The 18,204-nt window shown below is 38.3% G+C and overlaps 1 protein-coding gene across 3 annotated transcripts; it reads right to left on the bottom strand.

The window, feature by feature from the left end:
- Positions 1-1,428: 1,428 nt before the first annotated feature.
- RAP2C (RAP2C, member of RAS oncogene family) lies at positions 1,429-17,788 on the bottom strand. 3 transcript variants are annotated; one of them, XR_003117650.1, is made up of 6 exons: positions 17,725-17,788; positions 16,570-16,679; positions 16,273-16,369; positions 15,363-16,172; positions 12,483-12,795; positions 1,429-3,965 (listed from the first exon to the last, which is right to left on the bottom strand). XR_003117650.1 is itself a non-coding variant. In XM_025373487.1 (4 exons), the coding sequence occupies exons 2-3, from the start codon at positions 15,633-15,635 to the stop codon at positions 12,517-12,519; spliced, it is 552 nt and encodes a 183-aa protein (XP_025229272.1). In that variant the 5' UTR covers positions 15,636-16,172; positions 16,570-17,410; the 3' UTR covers positions 1,429-3,965; positions 12,483-12,516. The 3 variants fall into 3 exon arrangements, 2 of the variants coding, with proteins under 2 accessions (XP_025229272.1, XP_025229271.1); XM_025373487.1 differs by lacking the exons at positions 16,273-16,369; positions 17,725-17,788 and having other exon boundaries at positions 16,570-17,410; XM_025373486.1 differs by lacking the exons at positions 16,570-16,679; positions 17,725-17,788 and having other exon boundaries at positions 16,273-16,462.
- Between the last annotated feature and the right edge of the window lie 416 nt (positions 17,789-18,204).

Below are 18,204 nucleotides of genomic sequence, written 5' to 3' on the forward strand. Positions count from 1 at the left end.
GCTGAAGTTTAACTGAAAAATGGTCTCTACTTTAAATCTAAATGAGAAATCTTATAGCCTTGAAGCTTGACCGCAAGATGCTATAACCTGGAAAAGTGTTAAGACTAGGTGAATCTTTTCCCAGGATAAGAATGGCACGAAGAGGACAATGGGGAGGAGATAAAGGTAGTCGGCTCTGACAGAGTCCCTTACTGATATTCAATGCTGATTTGGCTCATCAGGCTAGTTTTCCTTAGCTCTTACCTTCCTCCATCCTCTCACCCTGTTACTCACTTGGTTAAACACGTTGACCTTGCTGGATGAAGGGATACCACTCCTTTAGTGGAAAAAAGGTGGAAGGCCCTGAAATCCTGAGTGCCTTCATTTTAGAAAAAAATTATGTATTGACTGCAAGGACAGCATCTAAGGCAGCACATACGGAATGTCTGGAGCCCAACTGAAAGCCAATAATTGATGATGATAAACAATAAGATATTTTCTATATGATACAGGTACATAAAACTACCCATTCATTTACAAATATTTTAAAAATGAGTCCACGTACATTCGGATAGACAGAACTGCCCAACTTCAAAGAAAAGATTGATAATGATTTTTAAAAATTAAGGTTACAAAATCTATTTAACAATTTAAAAAATATTGAATTGGACAGCGAATTAAAGTGATTGTCAAAATGTTTCACTGGATAAAACAAAATAATTGTGTTAGATTTCCTTAACATTTTCAAATTTAATTATATTGCTTAATATTGTCTGAAATCTGGGCTGGATATGGTGGCTCGCCCCTGTAATCCAAGCACTTTGGGAGGCCAAGGCAGGAGGATTGTTTAAGCCCAGGAGTTTGAGGCCAGCCTGGGCAACATAGTGAGATGCCCCCATCTCTACAAAAAAATGGAAAAATTAGCTGGGCATGGTGGCAAGCATCTGTAGTCCCAGTTTCTCAAGAGGCTGGGGCAGGTGGATCACTTGATCCTAGAAGTTCGAGGTTGAAGTGAGCTATGATTGTGCCACTGCACTCCAGCCTGAGTGACAGAGCAAGACTGCCTCCAAAAAAATGTATTGTCTGAAATATTTTATACATGGACAATTCCCAGTGAACAAATTTGTTGTTTGGCCACTTTCTGCATGTAGTTCAGGTTATATACATCATTCATTTTTAGCCATTGTCTATAATTTCTGACTTATTTACAAATTATCCAAATTGATTACATATTATATTTTAGGGCATATCATTCTCAGTTTTCCCCAAAAATATGCCAGAATGGTAATTAAGGAAACAGGCAAATGAATGTTTAACTTTGTTTAAACATGTACTGCAATACACATGATCATTTTGATAAAAAGCAATGACTTTCAGTTTTGAGAAAGATTTATAAGTTAGCAAATCCAGAACATGAAGCAATACACCAAAAAATTAAAGAAACCAACCTCAGTAATACAGATGTCTATTTTATTAAAAAAGTTACAAACAGGTGGACTGCAGGGTCGTCTTACAAAATGACAAGAATGAAATCTATTGGAAAAATTTTACTGTTACAAATCTTTATAGGTAATTGTTCAATGTTTGTACTTGTTATTTGAGATTTTACCTTTCACTGATAAAGTTACAGTACATTAGATCCATGATAATAGGTTACATTATTTTATTTGCAGAGCCCTACTGCAGTGATTTGAACAACTCCTAAACAGATGCCGTAGTAAAGACAAGACGTATATTGCATTTAATATTAATTTATTATCCTAATAAGCAACATGCAATCTATTGAGGAAGCTAAAATAACTTTTGGTCCCTTTTCTTAAAATGTGCTGGAGAAACCACCTTTAAAATCACTTTCCCCTGATTCCTGTGATTCTAAGTGAATTCAAGTCAAATTTGCTGCTGAGGTCAATGACAATGAACACTGTAATTGAGAAAGAGAGAGAGAGAGAAACAAGAACACAATCTATAGGAAAGAAACACTACAAAAAAATCAAAATCTCTAGAAAATTTAAATCATGATGAATTATTTGATTCCTTTAGAATTTCACAAAGCCACAAAGCTAATAACAATGATCCATGATCACTTAACCTACTTTTAAATGAGTGTTTGGTTTTAAGTTTGGTATTAAAGTGCAAACTTAAATTAAGTATTCATCTCAAGCAGTTCATAAATAAGGAACAATGTTTCAATTGCCTCTATCTTTACAATCTCACCATAAAATTCAAAATTTAAGAATAAGAGTTCACTTTGAGGGAATTTGCTCAGGAATCAAATGCAACACGATTTAAAAAAAGGAAATCAAAGTTTAATCAATTTCTACTCAATAATTAATGGTCATGCTGACCAATAAATCACATGAATGTAGATACCACTTTATTTGAACATCACACACAATATAAATTTAAAATTGCCACACCCTTTCATAAACCATCACTGCATATATTAGAGCTTTCCTTGACAAAGTTATTGAGCTATCATTATAGATCAAAAGTATAGTTTTGGTTTTGTTTTGTTTTATTTTATTTAGAAGCATGTTCAAATGACTAAAGCTGGGCTCCTAAAATCGAGAACTTTGGTGCAGTAGATGAGCTGCAGTTACTAACTTCTGCAAATGAAAAGCACACAACTAAAACCAAATAAAAACCCAACAATAAAATACTGTCAAACTTATACAATTTAAAAATCATTGCTAGAAAAAGCCCTCATTGTCACGATGTTAAAACTGAACCAAAATATTACTCTTCATAAGTTTCCTTTCTGATTCTATACCTGCGTTACTGTTAAAATGTTCAAGTATTCAGACAAAATGTGCTGATTAGGTAAACAACATGGAAGGCAATGGCTATTAGAAAGCACATTTGCAAAAATAAAAAATAGCCCAGAGACTTGGCGCTATTCTCCCTCCTGTTACACAGATTTTGTCTCTACTACGAACATGCTTCTTGAGAAATAACTAAAAAGCAATTGTGATAGTGCAAGAAAACTTTAACAAATATTGCTTTAAACTATTATTCAGAAAGACAACTATTAAGAACTAGAAAGTGTATATGATTTTATTTGAATTCAATTTTACATGTGCAGAAGTCTACTAGATGTCAATTACAAGCCTGATAGGCAAAGATGAGCTATCTCTGTTTAGGTATACAATTAATTTACCATGGATACAATATCCCTTTTCAAAGGCATTGCTAAATAGGTCATAACTAAATTTAGAACTTCACAGAAAGGAAAATGTTACTGCCGCAATTCAATGCTGTAAATGAGATTAACACATGTGAAAACCTAATGGAATTGAATGCTTAACTCTTCAACTAAATGCTCTACAGTCAATTTCAAATATCAATTGTAACTTTCAGAACATGTTAATTACAAAAAAAAAAGAAACAAACAAAACAAAACACACACATCACAAACTGCACTTGAAGAAAAGGGATATTCCATCCATACAGGTAAAATGTGATCTTTAGTTTCTTTTTACAACACTGCCACACGTAAACAAAGTCTCAAAGTATTAACCAATAATTTTAAAGGAGAAAGATTTTACAAATAGGATGAAGCACTGGTACGAGGTAATATACAGAAGTAACCATTTGTTTAAGGCTCAATTTTTTCTCCATTATAACTTTCTTTTAAAAGGCATTGAGTAGGTAATACTGAGTTTGAGTATTTAATAAATACAAGTCGAGAAACTGATTAAAGAAATCAATTAAAATATTAAAAATTAACCCTTGCATATTAGCCATCAATAAGAACTTAGAAAGCTATAAAAGGACTGATTGATAAAGAATAGATTTTAAACGTATGGTAAACGTGCTAAGCATTCCTGTTTAAGGTCGATGGATCTTGAAGGCCAAAGACCTTACACACTTAAATAGATGTATGGCAACATGCTGTAATAGAGACAGGTTTACCAAGGCTCAGTTCTGCAACCCAGGTTGTAAAGTTCTCCAAAGCAGCATCTGTGCAAATTTCCTCTGAGTTTTATCTGCAATTAAGATAAACATGTCATAAAAATGTAGAAATATATAGTTTAAAAAGAGAACACTGACAACAGATCTATATACACAGAGAAGTGGTAACAACAACAAAAAAAAAACACAGAAGTGATGCACTGGCTATAATGTACTTTGTGTGTGCATGTGTGTAGCTATCCTAGCTTATTTTTATAATATTATTATGCCTTGTACTTGTATTATACTTATGCAATATTAAAAATGTCCTTACTGGTTTAAATGATCTTACAGTATAAAAGTTGTTGCAAATGCTGCTTCTACTTTGAACTTGATCGCTTCACATTTTAACTGGAAATGGTATTGTTATCAAATGCATGTTAATTATGAGTTAATTGGCAGTATGTTAGACTTTTCCCAAATCTAGTTTTTTTAGAGATTAAAATGAGAAAATGTCATTCAGGCCGGGCACAGTGGTTCATGTCTGTAATTCCAGTACTCTGGGAGGCCAAGGTGGGAGGACTGCAGAAAGAAAAGAAAAGAAAGAGAAAAAAGGAAGGAAGGAAGGAAGGAAGGAAAGAAGGAAGGAAGGAAGGAAGGAAGGAAGGAAGGAAGGAAGGAAGGAAGGAAGGAAGGAAGGAAGGAAGGAAGGAAGGAAGGAAGGAAGGAAGGAAGGAAAGAAGGGAGGGAGGGAGGGAGGAAGGGAATACAATTCAATCGAGGTCTAGATATTGAGCACCTACTAGGTGCCTAGGTTAGGTCAGATGCTAGGTGATAGCAGCAGTTCACATCTTCCACTGGGTCTTCCGTTTTTGGGGGACATCCTCCCAACCACAGGATCTTCTTTTATGACTGGAATTCCTCATTCCCTGCTCTTACAGCTCACAGATTTCTGCCCTTCCAGCTAATACTAGGGGAAAAAAAAAATCTATCGTTCAGACAGACAGAGCGTCCTTCAATTGTGCTGAATCACCAAATAGCTTCTAGGGGAGTAGAGTTATGTTTGTTTTCGAACGCATGAGATAAAAAATGTTATCATAAAGCCAGAAACAAAAGTAGAACAGCAACTATGAAAGAATGCCAAGGGAAACCAGTTTATAATCATTTAAGGGCTCTACCAATGTTTATAAATGCATAATTTTAATTTCATTTGACAGCTACACTTGTATTAGTGTTCAAAGTGCCTGACATAGTGCTTTATTAGCAGCTATATCATAAAAATGATTATTATTAAAGGACATCACTCTGCTCATTATTGAAATTCTGCTACTACCTAAACACATTAGGAAAAAACAGAACAAAAATCTTCCTCTTTAGAAACTATTATAGAAACATTTTTCCAATTAAAAGACATTTTGCATTAAATTGTTAATTAGGACACCAGTTATTTAAGCTTGGGCATGTCCGGTTTCCTCATCATTGAAAAACGGATAAAAATACTTTCTTCACAGGGTTGCTGTAAATTTGTTTTCCTTTTCCAACTATGTTATAAATTTCTAGAAGACCAGGATTGTACTTTTGATATCTAGACTAAGGACCTTTATATTTTTTAGCCTAGCTGGAATTTCTATACCTACTTGAACACAACAGTATTTCATTACATATGCAGTATTCATAATGAATAAAAAGTATTCATTATGAATACTTTTTTGTAATTTAGACAAGACTTCCTTCAATTAGTTTGAATTAATGAATTTGCTATAAATTTTCATTTCCCTTTTTAAATCAAACAATTATAAAGATGTTGGGATTTTCAAAAATGATTATTTCTCTTAAATATTGAAGACCTGTTCAAGCATTCTCTAAAATCAAATTGAGAAAGTAGTTATTTCTAGCCAAAATATTAATAATCAAATCATTTTACTAACCATAATCTATATTGAATAAAACGTGATATATTAATCACCTCCCACCCTCTAAAAACCTGGGTAACATTTGGTCTATCCACATACACAGGATGACAATACTCCTGTGAAATCAAGAAATATAGATAAATCCTGAGTTAGGCTCAATAATATTAATATTAGGCATACCTTTAAGCAAACAAAGTATTAATACTAGCTACTTTTCAAGAGAGTAATAAATTATAATTATCTGCAGTAAAAAATCCTGAAGTAAAATGCTTGCATTAAACAAAAACAACAGTCTCTTTCAGATTAGAATTTCAAGTGCAAATGTTCTTGCTTCACAGTGACAGCAAAATTTTCAATATACTAACACTCTCACGTATGTAAAAATAAATCGCTGAAGCTTTAAAGGCAGCTGGTCAAATCAGTACTTTTTAACTTGCAGGATATCACATCCAAGCACGTTGCAAAGGTATAACTTGCGGCTTTCAAGACAGAACCCAAGTTATCCTCGACCTCGCTCTCAAGTTTCCAGCAAGACACGCAACAAATCTTAACTCTGGAAGCTTCTATTCAAACTCTTACTTGTTTGGTTCTACTTTTTTAGCTTTTTACTAATGCAATATTATAGGAAAGTACAAAACAAAACAAAAAACACACACTAATCCAAATCTTTTGCTCAGGAAATTATGAAATAAATAGGGTCTGTCAAGTGGGGTAAATTGGTATATGAGAGTACCAAACATAGAACAAAAAGGAATAAAGATCATTATTTATGTCAGCCTGAAGAAAAAAAGGGGATTTTTGATTCAAAACTAGCACATCATTTCACATGGCAGCAGAATGCCTGGTATGTTAACAAAGGCTCCTGAAAGGCTTAGCAGTTTATGAACGTCTTTTTAGCTTAACTGGACTTAACTTATCTAAATACAATGGTATTTACTAGCACTGTCTCTCTCTCTCTCTCTCACACACACAAATATTAGCGTGTAATCATAATCACTTTTAATTTTTTTCTAGTTTTAGGCATATGATATTCTTGGGATTTAACCAAAATACTTTTTTTGAAAACGAATTTCCTTTCATGTTTAATTATCATTTTATATACAAGTTAAAAGATGTATTAGCAAAACATCAGGCTGGAATTATAATTTTCATAAATCATTATTTTAATAATAATGTTAATCATCAAAAGTGCTATTTTAATAAATCATTAAATTATTTTAATAATAATTTTAATCTCAGAGACAGGATCTTGCTCTGTCATCCAGGTTGGAGTGCAGTAGTGCAATCATAGCTTACTGAAACCTGGAATTCCTGGGCTCAAGAGATCCTCCTACCCCAGCCTCTTGAACAGCTAGGACTACAGGCACACACCACCACACCCAGCTAATTTTTTTATTTTATTTTTTGTAGAGTCGGGGGTCTCATTGCATAGCCCAGGCTGGTCTTGAACTCCTGGCCTCAAGTGATTCTTCCACCTTGGCCTCCCAAAGTGCTGGGATGAGAGGTATGAGCCACTGCATCTGGCCTTAGGCTGGAATTCCTCTGATACAGGTTATGTTTTTGTTAAATATCTTTTGTTTTGTTTCTCTATCCTAATGTGCATAGTACTCATGAAGCTTACTGGAGTTGGAGTGGGAGGACTAGGTCTTTAAACGTGTTCACTGTCACCCATTAAACACAGAGAGCAAAGGCGGAACCTATGGCATAGAATCCTTGAATGGAGATGGAATCACACATGAAGGAAAGCAAGCTCACAAAATGTTTATGGTGAACCCAGGGTAGAAGGGATGGGATTAGCTATTTTTATGTACTAGATCTAAAATCTCTGAATGTTTAAATTAATATGATGAGTTCAATTCTGAGATCTCAAATATTATAACCAAGTGCAGTGATAATAAACAGCAGTGTGAGCCCAATGATCCAATTCCAGTTGCTAGCTTTGAATTAGACCAGGTAAGTTAGTACACCCCTCAATTCTAAATTGCTTTTTCTGAAGTTGATATTCCTAAGATTGGCTAATCAAAAGAACTTGGGAGTATGTTTTTGATTGGATACGTTTTTCTAACAGCTGACAGGACTTAAGTTTTTCTTACTGATACTATCTTCTGAATTGTAGAATTCTGCTGAGAAGTAATCCCACGGGGACAATCTTTTCTGTAGTATGGCTAGAACACTTCCTTGGTGGCAATTCTCCAACTCCATGATGCAATTTTTGTTACTTCTACCGATGGTTCATTCTAAGCCAGAGAGGTAATGGAGTAAAACTCAATGGCTCATATGCATTTTATTCTGCAATAAAAGCCTAATCTTGAGGTTAAAAGGAAGCAAGTAAAGAGGGAACAGATATACAAAGAGTCATTCTAATCACCACACACCTCCAGATCTACAGCAGGTCTAACTAGGCACCTGTCCACTCTCAAGTCTCAAACCATGAACCAACCCTACGAATTCAGTGAAGGTCTGGGAGAATTAGGGGTAGCAGAAAGGGCAAGGTGGCTTTGTTTTTCCCTTTTACCCAAGGTTCGCTGAGGGCCTTTATGGTACATACCACCCCCAAAGCATGCTTCTTCCTCCATTCAACTCCTCTGCTCCACTTTGACTCACCATGTGAACTGGATGACAGATGAGCATTTTAAATAAGCCATTTTCCCCATTCAAAGTGATATGCAAATAGAGCAGTGGGAAAAAAAGAAGTATCTAACAAAACTATAACTTCTACAACAGAATTCCACCCCAGTGTTTTACAGATATTATTAATATTTACCTTGTATAGGAAATTATAAGTACATGATGTGATTTGAGGATTTTTCTCCTCACATTTGCTAAAGCCCCAGCATACCATAAAAAATTAAAAACTAAAATTAAAAGCTAAAAAAATTAAAAACCATTCTGATTCTACTTTTTTTATTTTAAAAAAACATGAAAATGTTAATCAATTCCACTGTATTTAGGAATAGTAAGTCTAACTAGACTAAAATGATGTTCAAATATGGTTTAGCGTTTCAGTAGCCTTTGTTAGCATCTCAGGCATTCTGCTGCCATGTAAAATGATGTGCTAGTCTTGAACCGAGAACCCCCTTTTTCTTCAGGCTGAAATACATAATGAACTGGGGCTAACATAAATAGTGATCTTTGTCCTTTCAGTTTGCTTCCCTGTGTTTGGTACTCTTATGCACCATTTACTCTAGTTGGGAGGACCTGTTCCATAGTATACTGAGAAAAATGGTATAAAATCTTACAGGAGACCTTCAAGCCACAGTGAATAACACCCTTTGCCCCCATTTTCTTTCTTTATCACTTTCATCAATACTGGACTGACATAAAGGAATCCTTGAAAAATCATCTTTAAAACATTCTATTTGCCAAAAGGATATATCAAGCTGTCACATTTAAGAGACATCTTTACTGCACTTCCCCCCTTCCTATTAGGGAATCAACAGAATATTTTAGGATATGATTATGCTCCTTCTTGGCATTCTTTCTGTTTGAAAGTCAACACTGACACCCCCCACCCCCACCACCAATCCCCTCAAGTCCTACCCATCTTCAAAGCCTGATTCAAATGCTATTGCTCCCAATATCGCTAACTCAGTGGCTCTTAACTAAGGGCAATTTTTGTCCCAAGGGGGCATCTGGCAATTTCTGGAGATATTCTTGTCATAATGGGGGATTAGGAAGATGCTATTCTCATCTAGTGGGTAAAAGCTAGGGATGCTGCTAAACATCTGACAATGCACGGGACAGCTCCAAACAGCAAAGATCCCAGAATGTTAAGAAACTCTGTTCTAATTGGTTGTGATCTCCCGTTTCCCTGAACTCCCACAGGACAGTGATTTACTTCTTTTATAGTATTACGAGATTATTAACAAAACATTGATCTTTCTCCACAAAAAGATACCAAAACAGTGAACTGCCAATAATTTATACTAGCACAGAAGAGCTATGACATAGTGAATGAAACCAGAACAGGGAGACAATGCTGACCTGAGTTTCCATTATACTGCTGCCATACAGCAAAAGAAGTCCCTTCAAAGCACTTGATCGTACGCTCCTCAGATCAGTAAAGAAATCAGGATGATGGCAGTGTATAAGGAATCTGGTTATGCTTCCAAACTTACACTAAAATTACTAATGGGAGGGTAAAAGGTGAGGAAACAATCCTGGGAGCCATGCAGATAAACAGGTGTTAGGGAAGAGACTGGTGACCCAAATTGAAAGGTGTTAAGACATAAATGTGAGGAATTATCAGAAGTAATTCTTAGAGCATTAATAAATTTTCCCTCTCAGTTAAAAAACAACCAATTAACAACAGTAACAGTGTTTCTGATTTACATCCTATTATTTCTAACTTGGACAAGGTACTCTTCTAAATATTAGGGACAAACATTTCTCAAATCACCTTTACCTGTCAAAATTTGATATTCAATTTAGATCTGGGTCTAACAGATTTCAAAGCTCCATGACTCAAGCTATAGTATTCAAAATCCACCATCTATTTTCTTTTCTTTTCAGGTAAATGGTGAACAAGGACAACCACAAATTTTACTAGCCTCAGATTAGAGATTCCCATACATGGGAATCAGTTCAATTTTATTTGATGTCAGAAAAAAAAAAACAACAACCTTGCATATAGTGCACTTTGTTCTAAAAGATCTTGGTCAGGGAGTTCCCCTTAGTATTTTTAGAAATTCAGCTTATTGGATATTTTATTTAAAGGCTAACATTTCATTTATATATTCTGCTTACAAAAACAAGCAAAAACCTACACACTATAAAAAACCCACTACTATAAAAATGAATAATTATAGGTATTAATAATAATTTCCATTTTAGTATGTTAATTAACCAAAATATATAGTTGGCTTGAGATACTAAAAAAAAATCTATGTACTCATTCCTGTAGGTAACCAAATAGGTTAAATATAATTCAGATCACAAAAAGTTACCAAATGAAATAAACTCAGAAATGATTCAGAAGAAAAGAGGTTCAAAAATAGTTTTAGAAATTATTCACCTGCCAATTTGGCTGAGACAGCTGGCTCTTGACATGTGTGAGACCAATTTTATTCAGTTAACCTCCTATAGCTGTCTACACTAATGATGGAAGGAAAACTGAGAACATTTCGTGGGAGTTGATTAATTTTTAAAAAGATGATAAAACTAACACAAAATGTGTATGGACACTTACATCATCTGCCCAGTAAGTGTCAGATAGAAAAATAGAGCAAAACAGTAAAGATGCAATCACCACACAGAACTTGTTCAAATGTGAAGCTGGCTTACAATTTAAGGAGAGCGATTACAGCAGCAAGAATATGGGACTTGATCCATAAGCCTCTCTCCTCCTCAAAAGACTATAATGCAAGTGCGATGCTATCAACCAAACATCAGCTGGACTATGGTCTGAAAAGTGACTTTATAAAATAATAGATGTAGCTAGACATAAGAAAATAAATGAGTTTTCACCATATTCTGGTATGCGAAAGGCTGATGAGTAAAAGCATTTTAAATAAAGCATTGTTGTCATCCTTCATTTTTAAAGATGACATTATCTGACAGGAGACCTTGTCTGAAAAGATAAATTAGGGACCGTTAGTCTTTTCTCCAGGGAGCATACACAAAGCCAGACCCTTGATTAGGAATCATTGCTCCAATCTGAAATGCCTGTTGCCATTTGCAACACTGCCTCCTAGACTCGAGGTCAGCCTTGGCTCAGGAAGATCAATTTCATTCCTGATACTGCCAGACTAGTCTGGCATTTGCTGCGGTTTCTCAGTCATTCACAATATTGGCTGTTCTATCTTATCATCTAAGTGTTACTGTCTAAGTGAGACTATTTGCTCAATTACAATCTAGACTAAAAGATCATGACATGAATAATCTTGTTTTAAATGCTTCGTAGGTTTTACATAACCTTACTTTTAAAAAAAGTATGAGTTTAAAAAAAAACTCATTCATTTAAAAAACTTGTAAGTTATTTAACTCAGTGAAAGGCCTGAAGGTTTGTTACTGTTCCTATTAATCTCATAATTTATTAAACTGAATAAATTTTTTTTAATGCATGAAACCGTTCCTTCTAACACATCACAGATAATTCAACCAGATTATCATTTGGACTGTATATTTATAATGAAGTCAGGGTACACTGTGGCACTACAATTTGTTATTATCAGAGGTCACGTAAGTCCCTCAAGTGTTAGGTACAAATGAATTTGATTAAATAATTGTACTGTTAATCAAGCACTTGGTGATTAGTAAACTAGTGATTTTAATTGCAGCAATTTGCTTGCTCAGGACATAAAAACATAAAAGTATAGAAAATACCACAAAACTTCTGAAATTATTACTGAGTGCTCTCCTGTGCATTTTGGATGCTAAATCAGAAGAACAGGGAAAAAGTGTGTTATGGTTTAACTCAACCCAAAGAAATGTTACCAATAAAGCAGAGAAGGAAGAACAATAACTCACTTAAAATCTTGGTGATGGGAATATAAGCAATTTTTTACCTACGCTTTGCTTATCTGCATTTAAAAAAATTTTCTTCATTGAATGTTGACTATTTTGTGTGATGGAAAATGTTATTTTAAAAATAAAGAAATTTAAGACAGTGCCATGTGTATTAACACCAACCAGCTTTTTGTTATACTTGATCAAAAAACAAAACACTACCTGATTCACACAGTTCCATCAAAAACTAACCTGCTCGGTATGGCCATGATTGAGGTTATCTTTTTTACTGGACGACGCAAGTTGTACAACACTGATCTTGCTTCTCGGGCAGGGATGAATAGTTCATTTGCCTGACGATCTCAGCAAAAAGTTCATCCACCATTGATTTACTTTTTGCCGATGTCTCCATGAAAGGACAGCCCCATTCTTGAGCCAGAGCTCTGCCTTCTGAAGACATAACCTCTCTTTCTGGTTCCAGATCCACTTTATTTCCTACTAGGATTAGTGGGACTTTTTCATATCTCTTCACTCTGACAATTTGATCTCTCATTGGCTTGATATCCTATTCAAGCAATCACAAAGAGAAAGAAAAACATTATGGTGTTTGTACAACCATAACAGAAATATTACAGTATTACAAAAAGTCATACCTCAGTGAGTATACAAAGCTGAATCCAAAATGAAATCACACCTAAACAGAGAAAACGTCACCATTTTGTCCACAGGAGTAAGAACTAGATAATTTTCACAGACCCTACCTGCTGGGTTTGTCAGGAATATAAAACATGGGTTGCACACTAACCTTGACTCATATAATCACTTTTACCCACCCCCAGTCTATACTGATTTAAAAAGCAAGTTTCCAAATGATTAATCCATTCGTACATAAGGATGTTTGGCCATCTCCCTAAACCTGCCTGCTTGTCATCACTCCTTGTAACACCTGTTATCCTAGCACAGGATTGCAGCATCTATGCATTCCTAGCCATGTAGCAAGAGGGCTTGAGTGAAAGTGTTTTAAGTGGGAACAAAAACCACTCTGTAATGCCTAGAAGAAAAGCGTTACAACCAGATGGATACACTTAAATGTTTTATTTTAAACTGAATGGTATGCATTTATTCCAGTAAAATCAAACACCTTAAAATACACTTAAATTCACTAGAAACTACTGTAACAGTTAGTAACTCCTGGGAAGGACAGTGCAAGGGGAGTCTGGGTGGGAAGAAGACAGTTTTGGGTTTTGTTTTTTTTTTTTTTCTTTCTTTCTTTCTTTTGCCTGTGTTTGTTTTTACTGCTTGATTGTTCTCCCATGCGTATTACTTTTTCCAAGTAGTGACAACGAATTACAAAACATAAGAGCGTTAGCAATCCTCCAGTAGCATCAATTTTGGGAGGTGGGAGTAAGTATTGATTTAAGACAATATTATAGATTTAATTATAAAAATCACCATTTTTTGTAATATTTCATAATTTTAAAAGTTTGCCTTAAATAGAAAATGTATGTTTAATTGGAAGTCACAGTAAGCACAGAATATTCACATGTGGGTCTACGGGAAAGCAAGGGACTGTGAAAATCTATAAAAATATAGTTATTTGATATTTACATCCATTTGGTTTGATCATGTATCAACTCAGTCTTCTAGGTTACGCTTATTTCCCGTTGTCTTTATGGAAACATAAATTCAGCTGAAAATCCAAACTTATGGCATTTGGGCTCAAAGGAGTTTACATCTCCACTGAAATAATGGCACAGTTTTTCACTCCCAATTCATGTCTACAACAGAAATGGATATAACAGAAATCTTATGAAACACCCTTCAAAAGACTCTCAGCCTCCAGAGAGTAAGCTGATAGAATAACAAATCTCCTGAGGATCCTTTAGGGAAAAAAATGCCTGTCAGACAGCACCTTCAGTACTTTGGTACTTTCTGGGGGAAAATGCTTTTATGATACTATTGTTTGGGAATTTACACCCACATAAAGTGAATTTAGTTTGGTCTCAATAGCTTTGATTTATTTCCCCAGAATTTATCATCTTAAAAAAAAAATCTCTGAAGTTGTTCTATCAGGTTACTGGGAAAGTTCACTATAGTACTTTAATTTAAAATACTAAAGAAAGTGGAATTAGCACATTGTATTGGATAAAGCACTTAAGGTCTCTTAAGTAAGCTACATTAAGCGCATACCTTTAAATGCAGAAAAAATATATCCATTTCCTAAATCAATGGAGGTCAATATAATGGGTCAATATGAGGTTATTTATTTTCAAGGAATAAATAGAAACATACATCGCATCTCCTAAAATAACGTTAAACCTTCAGTCTGTTTCCCAGTGAAGGACAAGACAGATTTTCTAAGAGATTGGACCACATCCAGTTTGGCCACCCAGCCGGAGTAAGAAATCTGCACTTGTTCAGTGTTCCCAGACCCACGTATTTTCTGTAAATACAGGCAGTTACCAGAAACAATTTGGATCAACTACAGAAAAGGAGTCATCCCTGATTTTTGTTGGTTATTAATTCTAGGTACTAGTCTTTTCTATTAGTAACTTTCCTTCCTACTACACGCCCCAAGTAATTAAGTAAAATGCCTAGAAGGCAGGTCTTGAGTTCTTCATTTTGCAACACTAAGATTTATGAATCTAGTTGAGAAACTTGAGAGAGAAGGGGAGGGCGGCGGGAGGGGGTGTTGCGGGGTGGGAGGGGAAGGTGTGGGTGGGACAGACAGGACTTATCTGTGCAACAGATAATCGGCTCCAAATAATTTTTTCCAAGTGCTCTATTTACCCGAGATTATTCGTTAGATGTTTTGTTGAGTGAGTTAATCAATACTTGTTGAATTGAGCAAGCAACTTCAGAAGGTTATATTCCAGGCGAAATATACACAGACATTTTTTTCACTCTTCTTTCACTTAAAAATAGCTTTAAAATATTTGTTGACGCTTGTTACTTGACTACGCTCTATAGAAACAACCCGATAGTCTTCCATGCCTGGAGTAACCTCAAAAATGCGTCATGCCTAACTTTCAAAAGCAAAACACGTCATTAATGCACGTTTCAAGCAACCCAGAAGTCGATGTCGGATTACCACACCCCCTTCTAACAAATTACGAGACTTGGTTTGGTTACCTGAAAAGACTGTTGATTAACCAGGCTATAAACCAGGATGAAACCCTGGCCGTTTTTGATGTAGAGATCTCTCATGGAGGCAAACTGCTCAGTTCCTGCGGTGTCCAGAATTTCCAGCACGGAGGGGGAAGAGTCCACTTCGATCTCTTTGCGGTAGAAATCTTCAATGGTGGGGTCATATTTCTCAATGAAAGTCCCAGTGACAAACTGCACAGTAAGGGCAGATTTGCCAACCCCTCCGCTCCCTAACACCACTACCTTGTATTCCCTCATGAGTCTCACCTTCACCAACTCCTACCAGAGGGGGGGAAAGATCACCCCGCTAGCTGTGGCGCGGCTAGACTAGGCGGAAGGTGGGCGGAAATCTGCGAACTGGGGAGGAGAGTGCAGAGGAGCAGAGGGCCCAACCGGGGAAGAAGAGGAAGTTACAGGAGGGGGAGGGGAAAGAGCGTAGAGTCAGGGAGGGTGGGGAAGGGATGGTAATGCCCTTCCTATAGGAACTGCGGCCCGAGCAGGGGGCGTGGGGAGGAGGGCGAGTCTGGGAAAAGCCCGGCTAGGGTGGCGAGGAGGCGCGTGCCCCCGGGAAGGAAAGGGTGGGGGCCGCGACGAGGGGACCCCGCGGCGAGGCGGACGTCAGAGTAGCCCGCAGCCCGGGGCTGCCCGCAACCCTCCCCCGCCCTTCACACAAAGGGGCCCGGGGACCCCGCTTCCAGCTCGCGCAGCCCAGCCGGCCCAGGCCTGCGGGCTCCGTTCCAGTTACTGCTGCCCGGGCGGGTTTCTGGGCCCCGGCTCCCGCGGGGGTCGTCCGGCCTGTGAAGGGGAGAAGGATGCACATTACCCGGCTGACCCCCGCCCCGAACCTGCGGCGCCGGCCGCCGGCTCCCACCCGGATCAGGCTACCGCCGCTTACCCCGCCGTCCGCACCCGCCCGGCCGCCGGGGAGGCTCTGTCAGGCCAAGGCCATGGCCACCCGCTGGCTCCTCTGTCTCTCCGCTGCCCCAGCGCTGCTGCTCGCGGCGGGGAAAGGGGCGGGGGCCGTCCGGCGGCGGCTGCAGGGACTCCAGGCGAACCCACCTCTTTTTTTTCTCACCCCCCCCCCCCCCCCCCCCCCCCAGCACACACCCGGAAGGGTTTCCCTGACACACTGGCTGAGGTGCCCCAGTTCCCCGAGACTGGACGGGATCACTTCCGGTGGGGAAAGTCCCACCTCTTCGGGGCGAGCCGGGTGGCTCTGGGGCCGCGCCCTGCTGAGCCAGCGCGCCGGCCAGGGACGGTTTCGGGTCGGGACTCCGGCCTCGGGAACAGGCCTCTGGGAACCTGCGGCGTCGGTCCTTACTCGCCCGCGGCTGCCGCGGATGCCGCGGACCATCCCACCCCCAAACCCGTAGAAGCGCCTCCGCCCCGCAGCCTCCAGCCGCCCGGCTCTAGGACTTGAGCCGCTCCCTGGCCGGTGCGGGACTGCGGGCTAATAATCTAGCGACCGGGAGAACGCCAAACATCCCTGGACTAGAAGTTACAGGGGTAATCAAACAGCCCAGAAAGTTTATTCTCCTTGCTGGTATTCCTTCCACTTGCTATTTTGCTGAGAGATGCATGCAAACTACCCTTAGACTTCGGACGCAGTGCGTTTTACTTAGCCGTGCCTGACAAACACACACAGTACTTTTACCGTGTGGTAGACCCGCCTTGACTTTAACAGCGAATACTAAAGTCACTTAAAAAAAAATCACAAGACTCGAAAACAGCAGCATTAGAAGTAGACTTTATGGTACTCTGCTCAGCTATGTTCTCATTTGATTCCAACCACTACACGGCAGAAAAGGTAACCAATATTCAGGAAAGATTTGATTGGAAACGGTTTAGACCTAAAGAGTAATTTATTTTAATCGTTGATTATCTGTATGTATAACAATTTGCTTGGCTGGCTCTTACATGCTGAAGTTTTGTTTTAAAGGCCATCCTTTGTAGTCTTTGAAATTCAAAAGCAAGTAGTAACTCTGGTGTTAGATTCTAAGTTTCTATTTTTAGATAAAATTGTTACTTCCGACTATATTTCCCTTTGCTAGCTTTCTATTTGTAAACTTTGTGTCGAAGCCACAGATCCCCAGGGCCAGGAGTCTAGGCTGTATTTTAGGTATGTCACTTTCTTTTCAGTTCAAGCATGTACCCAGAAACCTGCGAGACTCGGTGGCCAGCCTAGCAAAAATGACTCCAAATTCCCTTACTTGCAAGCCCTAAATGGTCAAACTCTATAAAAAGAGATTTATTACTCAGCCTAAATTGTTAAACATTAGAACACAGACGAATCACAGTAGTGTGAGGTCCCACTGTCCCTCCCTGAGTATTCCCCAATGTCACTTACAGTCTTCAAAGGAGAGTTTAGTTCAGTTTCTCCTTGACCTCAGGCCGGTGCTATCTCTCCAGCGAAGTTCCCAGCTCTGGCTCCAGCTGGCCTGGGCCCTGTCTCATATCAGAGGCACTGCCCTCTGCTGGAAGAAGTTTGGTCTGTGAGTTATGAGTTTCCCCACAGGTCACTGCTCCTTTCACACGTGCTGTTGCCTGATTTGGAGCTCTGCTGCTCATCTCCCTGTCTAGCTGTCTCCAGACTGTCTGGTGGGATTCACAGCCCTCCACCAGCGTGCTTGTAACTGAGTCTGGAAATTCCTTTTCTGATCCAGCCAGTGTTGAGCAATCGTGGCAAGTCTTTGCTCTATTACTAAACTGTCAAAACAAGGAGTTCTTTTTCAGGTCATCCCACCTGTTGGCAATCCTAATATCTCTGAATGTGTTGGTCATGCTTAGGAGAGAGCTCTTTGTTTCTCCACGCAGTGAAACATACTCC

The sequence above is a fragment of the Theropithecus gelada genome, chromosome X, assembly GCF_003255815.1.
Source record: "Theropithecus gelada isolate Dixy chromosome X, Tgel_1.0, whole genome shotgun sequence".
In the NCBI taxonomy this organism is placed as follows: Eukaryota; Metazoa; Chordata; class Mammalia; order Primates; family Cercopithecidae; genus Theropithecus; species Theropithecus gelada.